This window comes from Gasterosteus aculeatus, chromosome 2 (genome assembly GCF_964276395.1).
Source record: "Gasterosteus aculeatus chromosome 2, fGasAcu3.hap1.1, whole genome shotgun sequence".
NCBI lineage: Eukaryota > Metazoa > Chordata > Actinopteri > Perciformes > Gasterosteidae > Gasterosteus > Gasterosteus aculeatus.
The window spans coordinates 19,316,368-19,334,133 of record NC_135689.1 but is presented as its reverse complement, the minus strand read 5'-3'; the positions used below and the strand labels follow the sequence as shown (position 1 = coordinate 19,334,133).

Genomic DNA, 17,766 nt, shown 5'->3' with positions numbered 1-17,766 from the left:
TACAGCCAACATGAAACACCAATACAATATTTCTTTCCTCCTGATATACATAGATTGTTTTACATCCGTGAAGGTACTAAGAGGTATCAGGCACTTTGATGGCAAGAGAAATAACATTTTTTAATAATAAAATGTAATTTACACAATGATGAGGCAACGTGCAACAGCCTCTCCAAGGGCAAACACCGAGTCATCATTAAATCAGATAAGAAGTGCTTCAGAGTTTTTGCTTTGGTATCTCGGCACATTCTCTCACACAGCTGCAACACAATGTTGCAGAGGAGAAAAAATAACAACATGTATGATTTTCCGCATCGCATTCTTGAGGAAAATCTACCGAGCGCCAACGAGGCTCTGAATGGCTCTGGTGTAAGACACGAAACACGAAATGGATACGACAGTGGATTGAGACTGAAGATCAATAACCAGGTATCACAGAGCATCTTCTGACTACCATCAAAGTGTGGAAGTTTTTTGGGATTGAGAGTTCTGACTCTAATTTGCTGTCTCCTTCTATTTCTGTACATGTCCCAAATGTGCAATCATGTGTACCCGTCTTTCATGTCGGTGTTGTTATCTTTCTGCACTGTGGGTTCCGTCATTGATCACTATCTTTGATCCCTCGAAGCCTTGCATTGATAATTTGCACTCTGGAGGCTACTGATTCTTTTTACTTTCGTTTGCTTCTGTGCGGTTTGGTTACAGAGTGTGAAGGTTCCTACTATTGTTCAGAACTACGACAAATTGTTAAGGAAAGCTCCGTTACTCATTACAAAGAGGACCAAACAGCACACACCTCACTTTACTGATTAAGTAGATGTTCCCCAACAATGTCACACTTAGCAAAGTGATGGTGATATGTTTAACAGATTATAACTTTTTGGACCACAAAAAAACAAAACTGATTAGAATAATAGAAATGTTAGACAAAAAATCTTGTAGTACATGAAGAAAGGTTTTGTTCTCTCTGGCTGAAAGACGGCCAAAACTTTGAAGGGAATTTATTAGTTCATACACAAAAATCATTTGTCCCCTGGTAATTGTGAACACTGTGAACGTCAAAGTGTTCACAATTACCAGGAGAGCTTGGTTCTATTACTTTTGTTGGAGTGACCTGTGTGTGTATGTGTATTTTCGTACCATATGCTGTATATAAAAAGTTGAGGTAGTCATTGACTGCTGCCATCTTGGTTTTTGTTCATTACCACCGTGTTATTTTGTAACCAGATATGACACGATATTGCGACGATAAGTACATTTCAATGCTGAAAAATACATTGTTTAGGCAACCGAAATGTTAAAATAAAATGTCATTAAATGACAACACAGACACTTTTAAATCCTTTATTTAAGAGCTAACATGTCAAGTTAGAAATTTTCATTTCCTCATATACTTCTATGCAACCAGACACCTACAGGTCAAAAGAGAGAATGGCAGTGTTAGGCACTTTTTAAACCCAGATGTGGCCTTAATGTGTGCACCTGCTGTGCCAATGTTATCCATGACTGGAAATTGCTTTTGATCATGTGCAGCCAATGAGTGAATCATAGGAAGCAACTCCAGTCCCGTAATACCAAACAGCATTAACATACCTTTTGACGTTCAACCCTTCAACGTTCAACACTTGGTTTAATGTTGTGAATTGAAACAAATTGAAAGTGCAACAGAAGGACTTAATTTAGTAATGTACTAAACCTTTACCGTTTGGCAAAGAGTAAATTGAAATACTGTAAACCTGACACCTTGTAGAGGTTTCTTTACAATTTTTATTGAAATTAGTTTAAAATGTGGAATAAAACTTGGCCAGTGTAACTGTAAAACCTGTTGATCACTGGGAATAGTATTCTCAGTATAAAACAACCCATATGAGATCCCTTCAGGTGACCTATGTCTAATAGTGCCTCACTGTGATCAAATAACAAAAATATGTCCACACTGATTTTATTAAGGCACTTCATTCTTGGTATTAAAAACAGCAGGGTGTGATGTGTGCCGTTTCAATTTCAGTTAATCAGGTCATTATCTTAGACTTTTTCCTCTCTCTGTCTTGCTGTCTTTGACGAACCCTGGTGAAGCAGTCACGTAGAGTAGAGCAGCCATTTTAGTGAATTCCTGCTACTCTTTGGTCAGGGCTTCAAAAGAAATGGACTCCTCATATTTCTGACCCTCTCCCTATCGTGTGGAGGTTATATACAGATGACCCATTTATTGGGTGCTTTCTATTACTGCTGAATAGTATTAACATAAGAATGGAGTGACTAACTCACCTTCAGCTCTGTGACGTCAAGCAACTCTTTCCTGCCTAATTCTGCATTGTGTATTTTTGAACCACCTGTCTTGTGATGTTACTATATTTAGCATTTCCACAACCACATCAGTACAGTAATGCCTCCCGTACGAGAAGCTAGGAGTTGCCATGTATACTTTGAATGATTTGGTAGAAAAAGAGCAACTGATTGAAGTGTAGTGGATATATTGCTCAATTATATCATTTGAATAACAAATCCCTGTTATACAAATGATTCTCCTAAATTATGCCTTTAGGAGAAAGGATTTCCATTCGGGCCAATATTTCACTTTAACTATGAAAATGAATATTTCAGTATTTTTTCTAGAGAAACTGAGTGAGTTATGGAGAGAATGTTTAATAAGTCAATTTACAATTTAAATGAATAACAACCAGGCATATGAAGTCAACCGTTCGCTACTTATTGTTGAAAATGATACTGCCGCATTAGTAGAACGCTTCAAGGTCAGAAGGGCAATGGGGGAGTACAAACTTGACAAGTGAAGAGAAGCTATCATTTCCTTTAAAATGGATCTTGAACTCAGTCTTTTTGTCATTAGTTTTCTGAATAAAGCACCTTTTCTTCTACAGCCTTGTCTGCCAATTATTTTGATGTGATCATCGTAGTTTGAAGACATCCGTGAAGTTAAAAATTATTATTATATTTTCATGGATTTAAACACTACTGGAGATGAAGGTAGTTTTTGCTTATGACAGTTTTTAAAAAGTGCGCAAGTTGATTCTTTGTAACAGGCGATCAAGTTTGATGTTTGTTGAATGTTGAATGTTTTTCAGTTTTTAATCCGCACTACCATCCTACTCTCAAGCCTAGTTTATGCTTCTGCGTTTTCAGAGCGACGCAAGGACACGCAGACGCAAGAGCCTCTTGCGTGTCCCTTGCGCGCCTTTTCACACCTCCTTGCGTCCTTGCGTGCGTCGACCCATTTTTCTAGGCTTTTGACATTATTAAAACCAAGAATGTTTACAGACAGATTGAATAGCTTTTGTTGGAAGAAATGCTTAAATATGACCACTTATACAACCCGTCATTGGCGGACTATAAGGACGCGCGGATGGGCTCCAATTCATGGAGGGAGATCTCCGCAAACGTCGGTTTGCCGGTCGAGGGGAACAAAGTTGTGGAGGAAAATACGGGACAAATGTGTCCACGATAAAAAGCAGCAGTTAGTTTAGTTCAGGCAAATGTCACCCTTCCTCTATCTTTTTTTCACTCATGTATTGTATCAGCAGACATCCATAGCTCTGACATTCTGGGTTATCCGTTGCAAGTAGAACACTGTTCATTATATCCCACTGCAATTCTTACATGATATTACTGTTATCATAGTACTGTTTTTAAAGCCAATATAGTTCATTTTTTTCTCCAATATCCAAATTGATAACATCACAGAATTTCTAAAGCAAACATTTCAACAAAATAAACAGTTTTATTGATTAACATCACTCACCAAAGACTTTATACATACCTGGATCTGACTTGGAGAATGTATCCACATCCAGCAGACTCCTGTGGAAACAGTAAAAGTGCACGTAAGAACGGATCCTTTCAGCCCTTTTAAACAAATACCCAGGCAGCCAGCAGACTTTGCCGTATTGTGGCTAGCTCGGCTGTGTTACGGCTTCATGCAGCCAGATGTGAGCCAGCTTTGGCCCATTTCATTTTTGCTATATCTGGCCCAGATGTAGTTGTTACAGGCATGGACCTAATCTGGCTCAGACATGGCCACTGGGTTTAAAGCCAAACTGCACTAAAACAGGTTTTGGCCTGTTGGTGGCTGCCAGACCTCGGCCGAATCTGGCATTATAGAATATATTCAACCCGATTCTGAGGCGTCATTCACACGAGTCTTAACCTAGTCGGCAACCGGACCCGGGCCGAGAGTGCAACCGGACCCAAAACATTTTTCGATTATGGCCCAGTGACGGCAATGTCGTACGACGGAATCGGGCCCGATTCATTCCGAGTTCTAGTTGAGTTGGCAACCGGACCCGAAACAAGTTGGTAACCGGCCCCAAGCCAAAGTGTTTCTTTTGTACGGCCGGATTCTGGGCCGTCATTTATCCATCCTTCAGTCTCAGACGAGTCGGCAAACTTGTTTTATCCGGCGTGCCGAGCTCAAGCCGGATCTGGGCCAGGTCATTTTGGCTACCTGGGCAGTTTTGATAAATAAGAAATTTCTTTAAAAGAAGAAATTTCACTTTCAGTTCACGTATCCTAAACTCTTTTTTTCATTTTATTTGTATTTAGCTTTTCTAAAAGTCTCAAGCGAGTGCCTTAGGTCACGGGCAAATTTGCCTTTTTCTGTGAGCAATTGTGTGGAACTGACATCTAAAAAAACTGTGCTGACATCCATTTTTCCTGAAAAACACACCACAGTGAGCCATATAATAAGATGTACAATGGGTCACGTCTGGTGAAGAGGAAGATGAAGAGGGTTTAGACCGGTTCAACAAAAAGAGCCAACTAAGAAATACTAAAAGATATCACTATGGAACCTTTTCATTTAATTCCATAAATTAAGACATTATTATATAATGATAGCTTTTTGTGAATGTAGGAGAAATCTACAGACTCGAATAGACAAAAGCAGGCAAATAAACACCTACATCTGTATTTTGAACGTTCTTTTTTCACTTGTCTGAAAGAAGACACGTTATGGCAAATAAAATGCTCAAAATTGATGATTCCATAAAAAAGTAACTAAGTAAGTAAGTAAGTAAAGTAAGTTGTCTTGCTGATCTCGCATAATAATTCAAAAGGATGGAAAAAAGCCATAAATTGATCAATAGAAGTTATTTAGACTTTTTTTTCATAACAGCGTAAGACGTCTGACATGTAGCCGTAATTTTTAAGGGCGAGGGCGCAATCGTTCATGTATTGGAAGCCCATTTCCTCTCCCAGGTTGGTGCCGTCTCCAACTCAGGAGGGACTCCACACGAACAGCATGCTATTCATTATTCAGGAGGCAGCAGGTTGACAGTCTGTGCAAACCCATGACGGAGTTGCTGCTGCTCCGGTCAGTTCAGCCAGCCGGGGAGCTCTCACCCGGGGGCAGCCTGCCACCGCAGGAGAGGAACGCCAGGTGTGATGTTTAGACACAGGAGAGATTAAATGTCTTTTGTTGTTATAAAAAAAATGGTATGAAAGCACGTTATGCTTAAATCTGTTACCTGATGCTCAGTAGCTATCAACAAAAAAGCACATTAATAGCTCAGTAGCTCATGGACCTTATGCAGAAATCACAAGGTTTCTAATAGCCTTGATGCATACGGTGGGATGAGCCTTTTACATGTACCTGAGAGCAAAGGGCATCAGGGACTAAGGCAGATATGTTTTGGATGGAGGCACATCATTTGTCTTCAGACGTTTTTGTCTTGATTCACGCAAATGCATTGGACAATTTCAATCTTAAATGACAAAACAATGTTATGTTAAAGGGTGCACTTCAGTTAAAAACAAATTCCCAATCGCCACATACATACATAATGAATCTATCTTCACTTTGATGCAGCTTTTGGAATTGGAATTACATTGGAATTACATATCTGACAGTTTTATTTATATTTGAAAGGGATTTATCCTTACCGGCAGGAGACTGTAACTTCTATTTTAGTTGCAGGGACTCTGGTGTTCAGCGGGTCGAATTCCCCTATCGTTGCCATCATCACGACTCCCCACTCTAATGAGCATCCGCAGAGCGAGAAGAAGAATAAGAAGATGATGATGATGATGTGATCATTCTCAATAGCATCGTGATTGCAGTAAATCCATTGTCAGAGATATCTTCTGGCAGATTTCAGCTCGTGAAGGAGCGGGGGAGGGAGAGCAGGAGAGGCACTGAAAGTTGGGAGGCAGATTTAAAGTCCATTCATCCTTCCTGCATCCGCGGAGCGATCCTCCGTGTCCAGCGCTGAAGAAGAGAAGGAGGAGGAGGAGGAGAAAAAAGAGAGCAGCCAACCGGAGGCACCAACATCTCTCCCCCCCCCCCCCCCCCCCCCTCTCTCTCTCTCTCTCTCTCTCGTTCCCTCTCTCTCCCTCTCCCTCTACCTCTACCTCCATTTTTTCGCTCTCTCTTTGAAAATGAGATAACCAATGAAGGAGGATTGATAGTTGTGCAATGGCTTCTGCAACAGGAGTCCACAATACATCCTGCAATTGTAGTAAACAAATTACATCATAAAGCGTCATGTCGAGGAACTTTAAAGGTGAACATTCTAACTAGATTCTGTTTAAATCAGTAGATTACGCAAGGACTTCGGATGAAGACTTAGCCCAAAGGAATTACTCAAGTAGTTATTGCAATGTGACGTTAAAAACAGTGAAAGCATCCAGGCATTTATAAACGTAAAAGAGGACGGCTCACGTGTTCAAATGTCATATTGGAATGTATACATTCTAAAAAAAACATGAAATCAATATCATTCATCAATCATCAAATATTACCTTTAGTCAACAAAAGCAATTTTGCCAAAATACAGTAACAACATTATTCATAACTACCTCTCATCTAATGATGAAAGAGCCTGAAAGACGTTGAAATCACAGAGTAAAAAAAGTTGTCATGGTGATGTAACATGTGGCAGCAAAGTGCGCTACCATTCATTTATATATATATTTTTTATTTATGCAATTCAAGCAATACAAATTAAACAAACATACAAATAAATAAATAATAATATCACTGTGCAGGAAGAGGCAAACAAAAAAGAAATAGAAAAGTATTAACACAATTTGAAGCCCTCACAGATTCTCACACTCAACTAAATTTCACATAATTTTTAAGGTGCCGGGCTTAGGGTTTAGGGTTCAGGGCATTGGGTTTAGAGGAGAAATTGTAAGTGGGCCGTAGCGATGCTGTAGACTTAATTACATTACACGTAATTTAGCTGACGCTTTTATCCAAAGCGACTTACAATGAGTTAATTTCAACCATAAGGATACAAACCAACAACGTGCAATTTCATCAAATAAGCCAGACTTCTATAAAAATCAGACCTAAAAACCAATTCACGTGTAGGAACCCCAAACCGAACACACATCTCTCTTTCCCTCCCATCCCGTTCTTACACTCGAGCTGTATTCAATGCTCGAACGCAATCAGTTACATCATACACTGCATATATTCACTAGAGCAGTGAGGCTCGCACAGCAGTGGTCAATTAGCATGAAAGAAGTCGCAAAAGCTGTCATATGATAATGAGACGTCTGCGCTTCTAAATCAGGAAAGGGGCCTCTCTGTAATTTCCCATTAATCAGCTCTCCTTGAAGCATCATGACACACTCTTTTAAAGCCTCCTATGGTGAACAAATCACCAGAATTACATTTCTGAGCTAATGCAAAAAATAGAGCTGGTTTTTGAAATATTGTATCTTTGGAAAGAAATCGGGTTCAGACAAAAGGAAGGAAGAAGTGGGATGAAAAACAAAGAAAATGTTTAGAGAAAAGAATGAAGGCAATACGTCACCCATCAATCCATCTGTTGCTTCTGCAGTATATGCTGCTGTGATGTGCTGCTGCAATGGATAGTGGGTGTGACAGTTGTCCCTTGGTATTTTCACACAAAAATTATAAATGCTATTCTATGTATGTGTGTGTGTGTGTGTGTGTGTGTGTGTGTGTGTGTGTGTGTGTGTGTGTGTGTGTGTGTGTGTAGATCCACTTCATAATGACACAGAAATCTAAATTTTTCATTTGATTTGTGTGAGAGGATTTTGTGGGTGAGCCAGAAATCGAGATGATAGAGACAGAATAGGAGACAGACAAATTAAGAGGCAGAGAGAGACAAAAAAAGAGAGAATGAAAGAGAGAAAAAAATAGAAGGAATTCTAGTTATTTAAAAACGTTCCACTCTTTGCACAATCTATAAATATAGTGTTTGGACAAGAGAGCAGCGATAAGTGTGTGTGTGTGTGTGTGTGTGTGTGTGTGTGTGTGTGTGTGTGTGTGTGTGTGTGTATGTGAGAGCGAGAGAAGGGACAGCAAAGGATTCCAGAAGGAAGAAATCTTGTTTAGTTTCGGTTTCACAGGAGAAATAAAGCCTTTAGCAATAAAAGAGAGAAAAATAAAACATATGAAAAAGAAGAATTCCATATTTACTTTACACAGGTTGGTTTTTCTCTTCCTTTTTCCTGACTACATTGCTGTCTCGTGAGAAATAAAACCCTCTTGTGGAATAAGTCGTCAACTGACCAGGCCAACATATAAATGTCTCTTCTCTGCCTCTTCCAACCCTCTATTATAAGCCAGTCTCATTGTGCTAAGTGAGATGGTTCAAACAAACAGCTCTACCCACAAATAAGCACAAGCACATGCTGATGATAGCAGGGACTCAGTTTCAAAGAGTGGATGGAGGATGTAGAATATAAAAGGAATTGAAAGTTTTGATAAAGAAGTACAAATCTTGGAAATGCAGCAGTAGCCTTGGTGAGAGCCGTGTGGTACTCCGCTTAAGTGTTTTTTGACACTAGGTGAATGCTTTTTTAACACTAAGTGGGTAGGTGAATGAACTGACCTCTGCTTAATAGCCATTTATGATGTGCCTTAAACTTACACTCCTCCTTAATGACAACTGACTCCGTACAAAAAGAGAAGATACATATATATATATATATATATATATATATATATATATATATATATAGAAGAACAATACTTGGAATGCTTAATGTATTCCAACAAATAGAGTTCATCCTTTGTCCCGGAGTATGGTTATATATATATATATATATATATATATATATATATATATATATATATATATATATATATATATATAGAAGAACAATACTTGGAATGCTTAATGTATTCCAACAAATAGAGTTCATCCTTTGTCCCGGAGTATGGTTATATATATATATATATATATATATATATATATATATATATATATATATATATATATATATTCAATTGAATATCATCAAAATTATTTATATTTCCAGGAATTGAACTACATACTCTAACAATAAATACATGTTGTTGTTTTGTTTCATGGAAAATAAAGACTCAATTGAATAATGAATTGAAAGAAAACGTAATGTAAATATGACTAAATTGGGTTTTAAATCCATTTCATTTAGGTGTGATGTTAATAGTATATTTTAATATTATTCTAAGAAAATAAATGTGGGTGCAAGGATTGTGGTTGTTTCAACTCTATTCCTTGCTGTTAACATCTTTGTGAATTCCTGTTATTATTCTGATAATATTGGGCAGTAAGATTGTTTTTGTATGTCCAGATACATTTTCAATGGGTATGATTGCTTAAAAGATTTGTGCCTTGTGTCACAGTGGCACTTCATGTTGGTGTTTTAAATAATTGTCACAGACTGGACATATGAGACATACTTGTTTTAATGCATATATAGAATAAAGATATGAAAGTCTGCCGGCTCTTTATTAAAGTTCTGGTAAGCACATTCTTGTTCACATTGTTGTTTTTGGAAAACACCTTCACCAACACCTATTTTACAAAAATTTTACACCAATCATTACCTAAACAACTATTTGAGATGGTACATCACTTGGCATTGGCCGGCAACTGGGATAAGATCATAATATAGCGCATATATACCTACTTAGGTTGTATGTTGGTCAGGGAATGGGGTTAGCCACAGCCAGCATTGGCATAAAATTGTGGGTCCAAATAGTGGGATTTTATTGTGTAGATATTGTCAACCCCTTATGTCAGGTTCAAACCAAACCCAAAGCAAATTTTTTATATACCAACCCTTTCAACTTGAGACTCTCCTTATGTCTGAAACCCTGACATTGGTAAATCAATGATAATCAATAATCCTCATATTTTGCCCAGTGACTCTACAAAAATATGACTAAAATATATGTGTCTAAACCGTAGGCTACAAACAATCACGGCGCAATATGATGGGGCTTTGAATGCTGATTTGTCCGCTACAGTGTTAGCAAAGCCTAGTAGCAAACGATCCCATCTCCATAAATAAAAGCAACATTTGAAAACGTTGTTTACCTCTGGATATGCCTAAAAATCATGATTTCTGATTTTTTACAAATCAGTATCCTTATGCAGCTATTTAATCACAGCAAAATTGTTTATTTGTGGTTCACACATCTGTAGTAAACCTGCCAACATGTTATTCGAGTGAGTGCAGGATGATTTTTTAGCCACAACGAAGCAGAGATGGTGGTTATTTCAGCCGTGATTGATCAAACGTATTCTACAAGTTTTGAATAAACTCAAACAATTCCGTGATCAAACTCCCACAAGTAAATTGGACAAAGCATTAGACATTCTCTGTGTATTTCTTTTGTTAACCATAGTGGATTTGTGCACTGTCAAATGTGGAATTACAGCATGTTTCTTGCTCAGCATTTTGGGGGTTAAACCTATTGAGGAAGGATTTTCGTCCAATGTTTCTAGCGTTGCAGCAAGAGGCCATTTGCACATTTCCGCCTTAGATCCCGGTTTGAAATGCCCTTTGATCATGTGACAGCATATTTGATTCACGAGGCTTGTGTGTGCAAATGGCCCCAACTCGGCACGACCACTGTGGACGTGCAGGACGGTTCTCAGCTGGACTGGCATTCGGCACAAGACAACGGGAACAACAGTATTGCCACACTCTTAGTGTTTCCAGGTGTGACATGTCAACATTACACCAAAACACCACCAACACCAAAAGAAAGAAAGGTTTATTTGACTTATTGCTTAATGTAGTCCTCTCAGTATTTGTAGAGAAGTGGGACAGAATACGAGGAACAGAAAGCTCCAAAAAAGTGGTTGTAACTGTAGAAATTGTTTAAAAAGTCTGAACAGCAGCCGGAGCTTTGACTAGGACAGGTTTGATGAAATGCTTCCTCCCAGTGTTCAGTGCACAACACTGCAATGCAAATGTTTTGTATCAAATGTGGTTCAATCCCAGATATTGGCATTAAGAATGTTTTTCAGTGAGCATTTTCTCATCCGAGAGGAGTTTCAATGGACTTTTTCAATCAGTTCCAATGTTTTCATTGTTCCACGATATGCAACATCCAAGATCCATTTAATTATGAGACAAAAAAAATCAACAAGCAATTTCTCTATGTTCACGATGTAAGCATGAGGATGGCAATATAAGCATTTTGAATAGAGCAAGGTATGTCAGTCAGGCCGGAGCCGGGGAGGAGGACAAGGACGCAGAGAGGTTTGACTGCAGGAGATTTATTCCAATAATTCCTATATCTAATAATACCAAATACAACGATCCTTTCACAAACACAACACTAACGCGGATGTGGACATGCACAACTACAAGACACACTGGCACGGGACAAAGGGAGACGCAGACAATAAGTATCCATGAGGGAGGTGAGGGAACAGGTGGAGACAATTAGGAATCAGGGGAGACAATCGACAGGAGACACCTGAGGAAGGGCAAGGCACCTGAAACGAGAGGGGGTTTAGGAAGTATCAAAATCAAACGTAAGACGGGACACAAACACAAACTTCACCAACATGTATGACAAGGTATATATAATGGATCATTCTTGAGGGACAACTACAGTAGTATACAAAACTACCTTGACACAAAACACGTCTCTACACACTGTAGGACTGTCAAAATGAACACATTAATGTAACAAGATTTTTTTTTTTTTTTAACTTTGATTACCTACTGTGTAGCAAACACACAAACCGGAAGCAAACACAGGACCCCGGAAACGGAGTTCCCCCGGAAATGAGTTGGGCAGGAGAGACCATGACGGTAACGGTAGTTGAAGATGGAGAGAGCTATTTGCATTGGAAGTAAAACAAACTGAGGCGTGACATACAGCAGAGAACTATGCAGAGGAATTCATCCACATGTTAAACAGAAGGGGGTGAGTGGCTGATGTCCCCTTAGATGGATGGGCTGATGTTGAGCTGAAGGTCTGTAGTAAAAATCAGGGAGAATTTCCCATACAAGGGCTATTATTAGTCAGTCGTAACTGTCTGGGTTGTCCACTTTCAAGCAGTAATGTCCTAGAGGAAATAATTGAAACAAACCAAGAACAACATGTTGAGATTGATATTTCTACTTTACTCAAAGAAGCTTTAAGCATCAGTGGCAGTACAGTGGAAGATATAGTTTCCACTTAATTACAAGTCTGCAATTGAGTGCAGTGTGAGAACAGGAAAGACCGGTCTAACTATTCCTGCTGAATTGATTTGGGCAGAGATTTTTTTTTTAACCCAAGGTTTTGTTTAACTGTTCTGAGGGATTAGAGCTATTTCCCACCGTGGTTGATAGTCCAAGTGGCACCACTAAAGTTGTTAAAATCCCTGTTCAGAACCCCACATCAGACATCAGATCTACCCCTCAAAGAGAACATTTCTAGGCACTTTGGAGGACGTTGTGAAACTAGTAAATTGTTTTCCAGGCAGTTTGGAGACAAAGTGCAATCCCAGGGTAAAGTCAGCTAAGCTAAAAACAGATAATCAGGGAAAAGAGACTGATTAATGGGATAAAAAAAAAAGACAGAAAATAAATGGCACCCACCTATCGACGTATCACAACTGGAACAGGATAAACAAAAAATAATCAGGGACATGTTGAATGAAGAGTCAGATGTGTCTGCCAAGGACAAGTCGGACATTGGCTGCATTCCAAACTTGCAGCTGACAATTCACCCAGAGGATGGAACCAGTCCAAACGTCCTACAACTCTGTCCCTAAGCCCTTGTACAAAGAGGTAAAGGACTATGTTCAAAAACTACTCAACCACAAATGGATCCGGAAGCCCACCTCTCAAATTACCCCCTATCACCCGCAGGAGAATTCTGTTGAGTGTCTGAACATGACGCTTCTACAAATGCTGCGGACTCTTCAATAAACTGAATGGAAAGACCATGTACCCCACATGTACAACTGTACAAGATATGAGGGAACAGGCTATTCACCATTCTTTCTCTGTATGGAAGAGCACCCCACTTGCTAGTTGATGAACAGGAGCCACTGTCCAGAGGTGGGCTGGGTAAACTTTGTGCATACTGGGAAAAGATTATTCATCTTGTCGTGGAAAGAATTGAAGATGGACCTATGTACAAAGTGCAGCCAGAGCCAGGAGCGCAGAACCTCCGTACCCTGCATCGCAACCTTCTTTTACCTGTTAATAAATTGCCCCTGTAGGAAGATGAGCAGGGTCAATGTACAGCCAGGAGAAGACAAAAGCAACAAATCAATCACATAAACAACAGTGAGAGAGACAGGAGCATGACTCTGAGGAAGAGGAGGAATACTCAGAGGAGCAGGTAGACACTTGTGGGCTTGGCACAGAGTCATCAGGAGGGGAAGAGAACTGTGAGGACGTCAACTCGAGACATAAAACCTTGAGAAATGTTCACATATAATCCCCTTGGAAACCCTTCATATCAGCCCGGGACATTTTTCCAGTGCAGTTAAACGCATCGTGGACTTACTCCACCACATCACCAGATGGCACATTTGCACCACCGTGGATAAAACAGAAAGACGTTACCACATTGTATGTCTCTTCGTTAATCCACAGTGTACCACAGATCCACAGTGCTGGTTAGCTTGTGAATTACACGTTACCGGTCCTGGCGGCCCCAGGTCTGGTGTCGGTTACATTAACAAATCCCATAAAAGCTCAAACCAATAAGCAATGAATTGGCCGCACTGACGAGTACTGTCTGCGTAGCCGAATGCATAATGTATGTTATTTCTCTGAAAATAGTTTTTTGGTTATTGCTGCTGGAAATAGCATCTACGCTCCCACACTTTGTAATAATAGTGTTATCATAATAGGAATGATTGGACAGGGAGTAGAATTATTGAGGGAGACGCACTGAAGCACATTCATTCATATTTGTTGTTATCCAATCTATCTGAGCCTTGTTCTGAATCTCATGAGCTGTTTCCAGAAATGTTTAAAGCATAAACACTCTAGGATGGATCACTCTCGTGGGACACTCATGTGGACTTTTGTTCCCCATAACACAATGGAAGTTCACCATCACACCAAAAGATGGCCACCTAATAAAAGATCATGTGATCGACTGAGTAGCACTGTGTGATGATGTGCAAACACGCTTGGAAATATACACTGCAAACACATACACTGCATACTGCATGTGGTCTAAAAAAGTGTAATATGTACAGCAACTGATGTAATGTAAGGCATCTGACATTTTTTACGCACCCACTCTAGTCCACGCACACATGAGAACACACACACAATTTCTTCTCTCTGAAAACACCTCTCATTCCACAAGAGGCGTCCCCTCACTTCAGCAGCCATACTGTACCTTTTTCCCCCACTGTGCCAATTTTAGCACACACACACACATTAATCCCCCACACGCTATGTGGACACGTGAAAAGTACTAACTAACGCAGCTTGTCAACTCCCCCGCTGTTGCTGCTGACAGGTAACAGGAGGCCCGAGATTGAAGATAAATCAGAGTCTAAGTGCAATAAAAGTAACCGGGTGAAGAAATACATGTTTGTTTGGACAGCTTCCATATGTGCTATGTGTGTTCTAGGAAGAGAACAGCACGGCCAGAAGGTACGACAGGAAGAATTTAAGAAGTGAGCTTGTGCATCATTAATAGGCTCTCCATATGAATTGTCAAGCATGCTTGAGGAGACATGAGGGAATGTTCTTTTGGTCCTCTGGGATCTCTGCAGACTTTGTTTTATTTTGCCCAACTCAAACATGACTTGATCGAGGATCAAATCTGACTTCAGTATTAGTATGTTACGCTTCTGAAGCATGCATTCCATTGCAGACCACTGCCCTGGCCTAGTTTTCCATTACTGTGGCAGCTTGAGGCGTTTCTCCCCAGAGAGACCAACAGAGGTTTTAATGGACATCAAATGAAGGCTTCAACAGTTATTGCAACATCTGCGGTTAACAGAACACCAGAACACCTTCTGGTCTGAAAAATGAAGCTAATGCTAAAGAGCCTCAGCATTCCCTCTAATGGCCATCATGAGGAAACTCCTTGCAAAAAGAGGTCTGATTGTATTCAGTCTGTGAGAAAATGACTGTACTAACTTGATTTATTATCTCAGTAAACACTGTAAAATTAATTTATGGTCTCAATATCCACCTTCATTAATTTTTTTCTGTCAGGACATTAGAAAACAGCTATGATTGTTTTGATTTGTAAATATCAGTTTATAAGTTACAAGAGAAGAAATAAATGAATATGGCCTTCGCATTTTGAAAGTTGCATAAAAGAACAGCCCTAACAGCCCTATAAGCCTCCTAAACAAGGAGATACAAGTCTAAAAACAATCTATGTAACAGCCCATTTTGTGGACAGTAATCATGGAAGGTTTCATGTTGACAGAGTGAAGCTGAAGTACTCTAAATGAGGCTTTACTGCAGGCCTGGCAGGAGTGAAAATCTGGAATTTCTGTAGTTGGTCGAATCGCACATAATTTTGTTCAAAACGTTAAAGGTACTTTGAGACGTCTTTGTTAGCTTCTGGCTTTTATGAAAAAATGTACATAAGCACATTGCATTGCATTACACTGTCTGTATTAATTTGCATAAATTATCTTGTAATTTGTTGGAGTTGTAGCAGATTGTAGCTAAGACTGGCTCAGTTTTGTGCCCTTTAGGGCGACCCTCGGGTTGAAGTGAACATTTTTTGTTTTATGTTTTACTTCACCCTGAAAGGGAACATCATTTCCTCTATGAATATTATGCTGTATTAATAAAGATTTGGAACTATGCAAAAAACACTAATGCAACAGTTATAACCATCCAATAACATACATATACAAACATTACAATAATAATATATATTAATATTACATACTTTGAGGATAATACATATGTGCTTTTATTGCATAAAATATTAAATACGTGGAAGTCAATTCAACCAAATCCTTTTACATTCTACATATAATGGAGACTAATTGTTCATTTCACATATTTGTAAATATTTGCATTCACTAATTAGCAGCTAATATAACGTTTTATTGGCTCTATCTCGCACAGTGACTCTGCGAGCCAAAGCGTACATGCCTGATCTCACTTGTGTATTACGTCGCCAAAACGCCTCATCGTTCCCTCCAAACGCCACGGAATCATTTACAAATTTGCGATGAACAGGGTGTAAAGAATGTAATGTTAGTTGCAATTCGGGGTAGGAACCTTTAGTATGTAACCGTTGTTTCTGGAGGTGGGTATTAAAAAATAAAGATCAGGGTGCGGCACACATAATGAGGAAAACCAGGTGAATGCGTTGATTCACTCAATGGGAGAAGAGGCAGAAGACATGACATCCCTGCATTTAGACAATGAAGAAGCAGGTGAATATATGCAACAGTAAAAGCTAAACTGCAAGCTAGACAAGCATTTTGTAGCGCGTAGGAATATTATATTTGAACGGGACAAGTCATCGATGCTTCAGGAGTCACTGCAGACCCCGACAAGGTGGGCACCATGATATCCATGTCAGAACACAGCAATATCAGTGAGGTGAGGCTCTTCCTGGGAATGACCAATCACCTGGGAAAATTCCTACCTCACCTGGCGGAGAAAACACAACCCTCTTCGAGACCTGTTGAAGAAATCAAATATGTGGGCCTGGGGTCTACAACAGCAGCAAACCTTTGAACAGATTAAGGCTGGGCTGACTACACCGCCGGGTTTTGCCCTGTATGACCCAAATGCTGAAACACTGGTTTGCTTTCAGTGAGCGGTTCGCTCTCCAGAGCGCCAATCGAGAATACAGCAGGAGGCTTACAGGAAGAAGAGCTGAACATGTATGTGGACACTGTGATGGCAAGTCAGAAGCAAAACACTTAAAGAAATAGAAACATATCATAACAAAGACACTACCCCACACACTAAAAATATACTGCAATGAAGGCTGGCCTAATAAATTCTCCATACCTGCCATTCTCAGGTGAGCTAACTGTTCATGAGGGTTTGCTGGTTTACGCAGTAGTATAGTAATTCCAGATTCCAGATTAGAGCAGACATGCTAAGAAAACTGCCTAAGGGTCACCTGGGACTCACTAAATGCATACAGAGGTCCAAGCAATCTTTTTGATGGCCAGGCCACAGCAAGGTCCTGACACGACTGTGAACTGTGACATGTGCAGTCGTGAGAGAACCAGCTTTAAAGAAACACTGCAACCCAAGTTCCCGACAAGAACATAGTCCACTGTGGGAGCAGATTTGTTTCAGATAGAAAATTACATTACCTGGTCATTGTAGACTACTTTTCCAGGTTATTTGAAGTGGCCAATTTCATGCATACAACATCTGAGGCGGTGGAGGAGCACTTCAAATCTCTATTCGCACGTCATGGAATACAAGATGTGGTACGCTGTGACAATGAACCAATTTGCATCTGAGCACTACAGAAATTTTGCGCAAGAGTGGGGTTTCAGCCATGTCACATCCAGCCCCCACTTCCCTACAAGGCAACGGGGAGGCAGAGCGGGCCGTAAGGACAATCAAAGGTCTCCTGAA

General features: G+C 39.8%; 1 protein-coding gene across 2 annotated transcripts in view; it reads right to left on the bottom strand.

The window, feature by feature from the left end:
* LOC120829594 (copine-9) overlaps positions 1–6,234 on the bottom strand; it is a 56,289-nt gene extending 50,055 nt beyond the window's left edge. For both annotated transcript variants that reach the window (XM_040193856.2, XM_078094322.1), the window contains exons 1-2: positions 5,896–6,234; positions 3,776–3,816 (exon numbers count right to left, since the gene is read on the bottom strand). In XM_040193856.2, the coding sequence (XP_040049790.1) occupies positions 3,776–3,816; positions 5,896–5,975 (121 nt within the window). In that variant the 5' untranslated portion in view covers positions 5,976–6,234. The remainder of the gene's footprint in view (positions 1–3,775; positions 3,817–5,895) is intronic.
* Between the last annotated feature and the right edge of the window lie 11,532 nt (positions 6,235–17,766).